Source organism: Giraffa tippelskirchi, chromosome 4, assembly GCF_054371585.1.
Source record: "Giraffa tippelskirchi isolate mGirTip1 chromosome 4, T2T-mGirTip1v1.2.pri, whole genome shotgun sequence".
In the NCBI taxonomy this organism is placed as follows: Eukaryota; Metazoa; Chordata; class Mammalia; order Artiodactyla; family Giraffidae; genus Giraffa; species Giraffa tippelskirchi.
Genome location: NC_137278.1, coordinates 87706164 through 87715713, shown reverse-complemented (window position 1 = coordinate 87715713; position 9550 = coordinate 87706164). Strand labels below are relative to the sequence as shown.

At 47.0% G+C, this 9550-nt stretch overlaps 1 protein-coding gene across 2 annotated transcripts in view; it reads left to right on the top strand.

Annotated features, from left to right (window-relative positions):
• The first annotated feature begins 3141 nt into the window (after positions 1–3141).
• Positions 3142–9550, top strand: part of TGFA (transforming growth factor alpha) — a 110834-nt gene continuing 104425 nt past the window's right edge. The window contains exon 1 of one of the 2 annotated variants that reach the window (XM_081587493.1): positions 3142–3555. In XM_081587493.1, coding sequence (XP_081443619.1) covers positions 3516–3555 — 40 coding nt within the window. In that variant the 5' untranslated portion in view covers positions 3142–3515. The remainder of the gene's footprint in view (positions 3556–9550) is intronic. The other variant, XM_081587494.1, reaches the window with a different exon arrangement.

The window sequence follows — 9550 nt, the reverse complement described above, 5'->3', positions numbered from 1 at the left end:
CTTTAAACAATAGTGATATTTGTTGATATTAAATAATGTGCTAAGCATGCAAGTAAATTCTTCCATTTAGTCCTTGTATCGACCCAATGAGTTCAGTATTATCCTTGTTTAAAACATAGGAACTGAGGCAGCATAGCACAGAGCCCAATACAGAGGCCCTGGAACCAGCTCAATTGTTTTCATATAAAAAGAGGATGGACTCTTACCTCATAGGGTTGTTGTAAAGATTAAATGAGATTTATAAGATGCCCAAGTCAGAATGTTAATATTTTAGTATATTGGGTTTCCTCCTAGCCCTATAAATGCTCAAAAATCATTTTTCAGTTTACAAAAAATAGTGTGGATATTTACAAAAAAACTTCAACCCTTGATTATCTGTTTGACTTGTATGAGTTGGAAGGTTGATAAAACTACAGATATGAACTGGCTATTGAAAATATTGGGGAAGAATCAATGATTTCCAAGCATTAGAATGTCCTTTGATTTGGGTACTCTTTAGGCTGCAAGGTACCAAATTCTCTCTTGATTTAAAAATTTTACAATCATGAAGGGACAAGCTCACTGTCTTGATTCTGCTGCTACTTCCTTCAACCCATGACTTTATGTGCAGGCTGGGGGCAGAGGAGGGGAAACTGCTGAACCTGACTCTTGTCAGTTTGGACAGTTGGCCCTCAGTCACACTGAACTTGAAGTGTGTGTCCCAGCAGGAAATAAGGTGACAGGTCAATTCTCCAGCCCTAGTTGAGGGTCTTGAAGAACAGGAGAAGGATGTGGAGAACACTTGATTTCTTTCCTCCTGTAGCCAAGGTAGGCTAGTCTAGGAAGGAGACAGAAGAGCCACAGGCACAGGTAAGAACAATCTGAAGGATGAAGACACAGATGCTGAAGGGAGTCAGGGACCACTCATTAAAGACAGTGTGTGTGCCCTGTGCATGCATAGGTGTGCACTTAGGAAAAGATGTACCCCAGGACTTAAACCCTCACCACCGGTCCCTGAGTTGAAAAAGCAGCAAAGTACCCTTTGACAAATGTATTGCAAGGAATGGTTTCTCAAAGTAAATCTACACTGTTTCCAAAAATCCTTTTCTACACTGGTATTTCCTGCTCAAACGTCCAGGCCAGTGGCCTGCTGCTTCCTATTTGAAACTAGGCCCCTTATCTCCTATGCTGCTGCTGCTGCTAAGTCGCTTCAGTCGTGTCCGACTCTGTGTGACCCCATAGATGGCAGCCCACCAGGCTCCTCCGTCCCTGGGATTCTCCAGGCAAGAACACTGGAGTGGGTTGCCATTTCCTTCTCCAATGCATGCAAGTGAAAAGTGAAAGTGAAGTCGCTCAGTCGTGTCCGACTCTTAATGACCCCATGGACTGTAGCCTACCAGGCTCCTCTGTCCATGGGATTTTCCAGGCGAGAGTACTGGAGTGGGTTGCCATTGCCTTCCCCTATCTCCTATGAAATAAACTTAAACATCAACTCTGAGAGTCTGAGCCTTGGGCCAAGGGAACAGCAAGCGATTTTGCCCTCTTCCCCTTCAAGGAGAGTGGGTCTACCCTGAGGAGGTAGGGTAGAGAGATTGGATATGCAGATGACATCACCCTTATGGCAGAAAGCGAAGAAGAACTAAAGAGCCTCTTGATGAAAGTGAAAGAGGAGAGTGAAAAAGTTGGCTTAAAAATCAACTTTCAGAAAACTAAGATCATGGCATCCAGTCCCATCACTTCATGGCAAATAGATGGGAAAACAATGGAAACAGTGGCAGACTTTATTTTTTGGGGCTTCAAAATCACTGCAGATTGTGACTGCAGGCATGAAATTAAAAGACGCTTACTCCTTGGAAGAAAAGTTATGACCAACCTAGACAGCATATTAAACAGCAGAGACATTACTTTGCCAACAAAGGTCCATCTAGTCAAGGCTATGTTTTTTCCAGTAGTCATGTTTGGATGTGAGAGTTGGACTATAAAGAAAGTTGAGGGCCAAAGAATTGATGCTTTTGAACTGTGGTGTTGGAGAAGACTCTTGAGAGTCCCTTGGACTGCAAGGAGATCTAACCAGTCTATCCTAAAGGAAATCAGTCCTGAATATTCATTGGAAGGACTGATGTTGAAGCTGAAACTTCAATACTTTGGCCACCTGATGGGAAGAACTGACTCATGTGAAAAGACCCTGATGCCGGGAAAGATTGAGGGCGGGAGGAGAAGGGGACGACAGAGGATGAGGTGGTTGGATGGCATCATCGACTCAATGGACATGAGTTTGACTAAACTCTAGGAGTGGGTGATGGACAGGGAGGCCTGGCGTGCTGCAGTCCATGGGGTAGCAAAGAGTCAGACACGACTGAGCAACTGAACTGAACTAATCCCTGAGCTGGGGGCGTCTAGAGAATACACTGATCACTGCCTGTCTGGAGCACACTGTCGCTTATGCATGGTCCCCAGGGAACCTATGATTCTTCCTTTCTCTACCCAGAAAGTCTTCCCTCTGCCCCTCTAACTTCTCCAAATTCCAGCACCAGGGGCCAGCTAAAGGCCACAAGTCCTTGAAAAAACCATCCGGGTAGCTCCAGCCCATTCACCCCTCTCTCAGACACGTGGCTGCATGCTACCTTGTTCTTGGTCTCAGCTGACTATGGCAGCATGGGGTGGGGTGGTCTGGGGTACTAGTGGTGATGGAATACCCAGTGACCCATCTTCATTATCAGCACCAGACCAGGTGTACGAAGGTCTACTGATCTTCACAACGTGTCGGCCTGAGAACTTGGGGGTGGCCGCGCTCCAGGCGGGAGGCATCCGGAGAATCCAGTGTTCTCTCGGATGGGGGCGCAGGTGGGGAATCTGGCTGAATTTGTTCGACTGTGGGGAGCACTTTCCCTGAACCACACGTCTAGGCAAGGCAGGTGAAGCTCGCAGGTCCCCTTCCGGGCCGCGTCCCAGTTCCTTCCCCGGGAGAGCCCTCGGCAGCGGCCGTCGGCGCAAATGACAGACACCGGGGCGGCTCCTCTCCTGCGCCGAGATCCTGGAAGCGGCCACTGCGCCCGGCCGCTCGGGCTCGGATCTGAGCGGCTAGTGTGAGGGTGGTGTCTGAAATCGGGCGCTTCCTGCCTTTCCCTCGGCCTGGATGCCCGGCGGCTCGGCGGGCTCCGAGATTCCCGCGCCGCCCCGCCCCGCCGCCCGCGCCCCGCAGCCCGCGCCCCGCACGGTGCGCGCCGCGTCCCCGCCCCAGCCCCACCCCACCCCGTGCCCTCAGGGGGGCACCCCCACCGGGGCTGGAGGGTGGTCCGCCGCGCCCGGTCGCCGAGTGGCGGAGGTGACGGTAACCGCCTTCCCATTTCCGCCCGGCCGGCGGCGCGGCGGGGCGAGTGCCAGCAGAGGCGCGCGGTCCTCCCTCCGCCCGCCCGCGCCGGGGGCTGGCCCTGCCTCGCCGGCGCCTTTTTCCCCCGCACCGCGGCGCCGCTTCGCCACTCGGGCACCGCAGGTAGGGCAGGAGGCTGGAGCGCCTGCCGCCCGCCGCCCGTAAAATGGTCACCTCGGCTGGACAGCTCGCCCTCTTCGCGCTGGGTACGTACGCTGCCTGTGGCGAGCCCGGCGCCACCTGCCCTCCGGGACACCCTGCTTTCCCCTCGTCCCCTCCATTTCTCTGTCTCGGGGGTGTCCTGCGCTCGCGTAGGAGAGGAGAGGGCGGCGAATGCTTTTCGAGGCTTGCAAGCTAGGAGGCAAGGGGAATCGCTTATGCCTACTAGGGATTTTGGGGAGCCTGTTCCAAAGAGGGGGACGGTCGAGCGCTCAGCCGTTCCCCGGGAAGTGGCCGGCGGGCCGTGCGTGAGAACGCCCGCCAGGGAAGGGGGAGCAGTGTGTGAACGCGCTTGAACTTTAATCCGCCGCGGCTCGTACACTTGCCAACACCTACCTGCTTACCTGGCTGCTTCCAAGCCAGTCTTCACCCGCTTATGAAGCGCGTAGATTCGGAGACGGTGGCCGGGGTCTGACCCTCCGGCCAGACCTTGGCTGCTTCCTTTTCGTACTCTCTGCCTACCCCTGAGCCCCAGCGACCCGCAGATGTTCACCATCAGCAGCAGCGCCTCAATCTTCTAACTTTGCGAGTTCGGGAGTGGGTTTGGGGTGGGTTTTGGATTTTTGTGCGGATTAATTGTTCTTTTGATTAACTTCTCTGGGAGAAGTGGTTTAAGTGTCAGCCGAGGGCAGGAGTGAAACCCTAGACGGAGTGCTGCCAGTTTCCTTTGAGTTTGTTTGGAAGAGAACGAGGGCTGGGGGAAGGGAGGGGAAGTTAAGCCCGGCAAACCTGGGCCGGGTCTGGGGAGCCGGTGAGTCTTTCAAAGGTGAAGGTCACTGCCCGGCCGGCTCTTGCCCCTTGCGGCGCCGGGTCTCTCTGGTGTTGAGATAACAGATTAACAGCCCAGGTGTCCTGGTCATTGCCTAGCTTCCGTGAAGTGAATTGTTCAGTCACTGTCTCCTCTGTAAAGCAAGTTGCTTGCTACAGGATGATTTATTGGAGCTTGAGAAAAGCTATGGAACACTTCCCCTCCCCCCCTCCCCAAATGCCCAGAGCCTCAGCCCCACCCAGCTCCGAGTACGGTTTCAGGGGGTTCACGGACCCGCCCGTAATCCTGCCCATGAAACGCTGATTAAGACGTGGAGGCATCATCTAAGGGAAATACGGGACAGCCGTGGAACCGGATTCCACAGCAGCTCCGAGGTGTACCCTCACCTGAAACTCACCAACAGGTGGCATGACTCCGAGTGGCTTTTTTTTTTTTCTTTTCCCAAGCCTTTTTATATTTTTGTATTGATAGTTCTAATTTTAGATTTTTTTAAAAGCAGTTAAACATTACCAATACAGTAGAAGTCTCCTGTATTCGGGTCCCTATTATAATGTTGTTTGCAAATGCTGAAAGTAATAATAATAACCTAACACTATTTGAGCACCTACTCTGTACCAGGCACTGTTCAGAGTACTGTATGTGTATCAGCTCATTTAATTTTCACACCAACCTGATGATGAAGAAGGTATTACCATCCCCAGTTTATGGAAGGGGGAAGTGAAGCACATAGGCCCTCAGTTAGTAGATAGCTGGGTCAGAATTATGTGTGTAGAAGGAATGTTGATATTAAAAGTCAACTGACTGTGGTCACTGTAGTCCCATCTCCTGGATTTGGGACTTGTTCTCCAGTAGAGATGGATGAATACCCTGGAACTTGCTTTATTTTTTTTTTTTTTAATTTATTTATTTTAGTTGGGGGCTAATTACTTTACAATATTGTAGTAGTTTTTGCCATACATTGACATGAATCAGCCATGGGTTTACATGTGTTCCCCTGCCTGGACCCCCCTCCCACCTTCCTCCCCATCCCATTCCCCTGGGTCATCCCATTGCCCCAGCCCTGAGCATTTGTCTCATGCATAGAACAGTCTTATGGACTCTGAGGGAGAAGGTGAGGGTGGGACGTTCTGGGAGAATAGCATTGAAACATGTATATTATCATATGTGAAACAGAACACCATTCCATGTTCGATGCATGAGACAAATGGAACTTGCTTTAAATAGGGTTTTCTTTTGAATTCACAGGATCTCAGGGCAGTGTCAGGTTATTCAGTGAAAAATGAAACAAGCAACAATGAAAGTAAGCAAATTCAAGGAAGCTTTGTAAGGCTGCTCCTGCCCCCCAGCATAGGATACTTGCCCATGAAGACTGCATTCATTCATCATGGAATTTTTCTCTTTTGCCCTAATTCAACTTAATCTTTGTTTCTTTCCTTAACAAAAGAGTGTATAAACTTACAAAGATTGATCAATATGTAAAAGCTGGCTTATACAGATCCAAGCAATGAGCAGTTGAAAAATGTATAGGAAAAAGAAGGCAAGAGTAATTTACACCGGTGAGAATTCCTTCATATATATATATTTTAGCCATTAGTTCTGTGCATTGACTACAATTTCTGCCTCCCACCTCACTTTCCACTAGATTGCTGAATACCCACCAATGCCACATGCATCTTTATTCTGCACATTTCCTCCAGAGTTGCTTTCCCCTCTAATTTTTCTTAAATTACTTGAAGGCAGTTCTTGGCGAATCAGCCAGTGTTCTGTCAGTAATCAATATCTAGAAAAATGAGGTCTTCCGCCTTCTTCCTCCATGTCCGTGGGGACAATCTAAGAAGGAACTGTTAGGATTCCCTGTTGATTCTCCTGATTACTTGATTGGTGTTTTGGTGGAGAGAGAGTGGAGACTTGATTAAATGCAACATTGGGAACTTAATCTGGGTTCCTGTGGTGGCTGCCCTCTCATGTCATGTTCCCCTCATTAGCTGGGCAAACTGCATAGGGTCTTGACTCCTCCAATCCCGGGTCCTCCTGGTGTCCTCAGGGGAGCAAGATGTGTAATTTTGAGCAAGTTACTTAGCTTGTACCTTGTTTTCCTCATCTAGAGAATAGTGATATTAATAGGGTCATTGAATATAATTAACGAACCTCAAATGGTGCCTGACACATAGTAAGCATTTAATCAATCATCATTGTTGTCACCTTGAACTTCTTAGAATTCCAGATATCATCGCAGGTTATGTCCATTCCATAACTGAGTTTGTCTTACTTATCTCCCAGATCCTCACCCTTCCTAAGACAGAAAATACTACCTAGACTAAAAACCTTAGAGATTTTAGCAAATCTCATTTGGCAGATGACAAATTCAAGAAAGTTTGGGAGTTCTCTTGAATCTAGTGAATTCTTTAGTTTTTGATGCAGAACGTTTGTATTTCCTCCTTACTGTTCAGTGGTCAGTTGTTATTGAAGTCAGCACTGAGCTCTAGTTTCCTTATCTGTAAAGTGGAAACTCCACACACCTCTACACAATGGATTGTTATGAGAATCAAATGAGATGGTAAATATGGAAGCTACTTAAAAACTTTAAAAATAAAGGGCTACACACAAAATGACATTGATTTTGTAATATATCTTATAATCCAGAAATAAACATTATTACTTTTATGGCAGCTCCCAGAAGTAAGACTAGATGTAGACTAAAGAAGCATGTTCCCTGACACAAAATGCCATGAAGGATGGGGAGAGAGGAAGCGAGTCAGCTTCCCAGTGGATTTGGGGCAGAGGGACCAGCAGGGGGCATGAAGTAAGCTGGTTTTCTTCTCCATTACATAGAAATGATGTCTTTCAGAGCGAACAGTGGAGCTTTGCCCAGGACACATGTTTTCCTTATTGGATAGTCATAATTAGGGAAAGTTCACTTTGAACAAGGGCTGTAAAGGTGTATATGGAAGACTTAGAGGCTGAGTTTCCTGTATTTACTTTTCCAAAATTTGGTTTCCTAGGATAAAGTGAAAATCTTTCTGCAAATACTCTGTGTCCCCTGCAAAGAGGATCGACCTTATAAGAGTAAATGATGCTTCATGTTCCATGGTAACATATGAAAAATAGATGGTTTTTCCATTAGACCTATCTCTAAAGACCTTTAGAAAGTATACTTTGAACAAGGTCCTGCTCTTTGGGCTGCCGACTAAAGGGGACAGGCAATGCGAAGTGGAGATTGGGTCAACCAGAATAGAAGTGGCCTAACGAACTGGGCGTCTTGTGCCCACTTCTCTCTCAAAACCTCTGTAGTCTCTTCCACAGCAGTGCCCTCAAATCACAACCACTTGGAAGGCTTGGTACTACTCGGTTGGCTGGGTAGGAGGTGGGCGAGTGTGCCCATCTAATGAGAGTTCCCGCATGTGGCTTGTGACTACTGCTGGTGGGGAAGAGAGGAAAAGGACCCTTTGAGACCCATAGCTGTACAGTCAGTGCGGTTAGGGAAACTTCTCACTTGACTAGTTGCATTTTGTCTGAAGTACGTTTGGTGTTGTAAATGCTGCTGTGCATTTATGAGCATTATTAAAGCTACTTCTGCCTGTCCTGTTGACCAGAGCAGAGTTAGAAGTCATGCTGAGAACTCTTAACTGTCCTACATGTTCTTGTACTTTACCTATGGAAAAGGTAGTGATCAACTCAATATTAAACTCCAGCAGACCAACACTTACCATGTCATGCTCTTTTTTGGTTGATCACCAAAAATTGACCGTTGTTTTCCTGCCATTTCAAATGTTTTTCATCATCTCATTTAAAGTATAAACTTAATTTTATGCTAAAGCTGGTATGTTTCAGATTGCCTCTAGATAGAGGATTGGGGCACTTTTATGGTGACTTTTGTTTTGCTTTTCTTTTTTCATCTGTGAAATGTTAAATATAAAAATCCTTTTGTAGAATCAGGGAAGGAGCCAGAAATCTAGGCTACTAGAATCATTTCTTAGGAACTCTTCATTTCAAGCATAAATGTATGTTTCCCTTTGGACCAGTTCTAAAAATGTGGGTAAATTCTTTTGAAGCATTATAAATTACTTGGGTTAAATATGACTTAAATAGTTGTTATCTGGGCTTAGAAAAAGTTGGAAGTTCATTGAAATTGAATTTTATGCATTTGCTAGTACTTGTATTTCTTTCTCTTCAGTCAGAGGAAACATTTTTTCTTCACTGGATTCCCTGATGGCTCAGACAGTAAAGAGTCTGCCTGCAACATGGGAGACCTGGGTTCAGTCCCTGGGTCAAGAAGATCCCCTGGAGATGGAAATGGCAATCCATGCCAGTATTCTTGCCTGGGAAAGCTCATGGATCGAGGAGCCTGGCAGGCTACAGTCCCTGGGGTCGCAAAGAGTCAGACACAACTGAGCAACTAACACACACTAGCCTCGTGTATTATATGCCCAGTACTTTTGCCTTTAATAGTTTGCTGTCCTCTTACCTTGAAAATCTTTCAGTTTTCCCCACTTACATTTCTGAAGTACTTGTAGCTGGTTAGGGCTTCCTCAAGGAGGGATTTGACACATAACTCGTTTGTGTAACAAGCTTGTATAACTTTGTGGAACTCAAGCCTGCTATTTCCTCTCCTCTTTTGGTTTTGATTTTTGACCGTGTTGACTTTTCTGGCAGGGAACCTCGATACAACTCCATGTCCTGTCTTGAACTCATGTGGGTTGGTGCTTGCCCCCTCTTCCCTGCTGGTTTGAGGGCTTCTGGAGGGCAGAACCCCTTGGTCTTCATCTTTGCCCTTGGCACCCGGAGCACAGGCTGACCTTGCAGGGAGACCAGTGAGCACTTGATGACTCCTTGGGATGCCAGTGAGCACTTGATGACTCCTTGGGATGCCCTGTGCTGAATACTCCAAGTGTAGACTCAGTTGGCAAACACTTGGCTGGGCAGGTAACATTTATCCTGAAAAGCTCTTTAGTATGATCATCAAGGTTGGTTGCATATAAATGCTTGTATGCAACTTGTTTTCAGATAGTGTTTTATGGATTTTTAGTAGACGATGATTTGTTTTAGACTGCAAAAGCATATTTTTTTCTCTAGAACATAGAAAATTTAGGAAAGCGTAAGAGAAAACGTATTTTAATGGCCTGTAATTCCACCACCCAAAGATAACTATGATTAACATTCTGTTGCACAGTCTGATGGATGAAAGTATGCGTGTGTACGTGCATGCTTGCTTG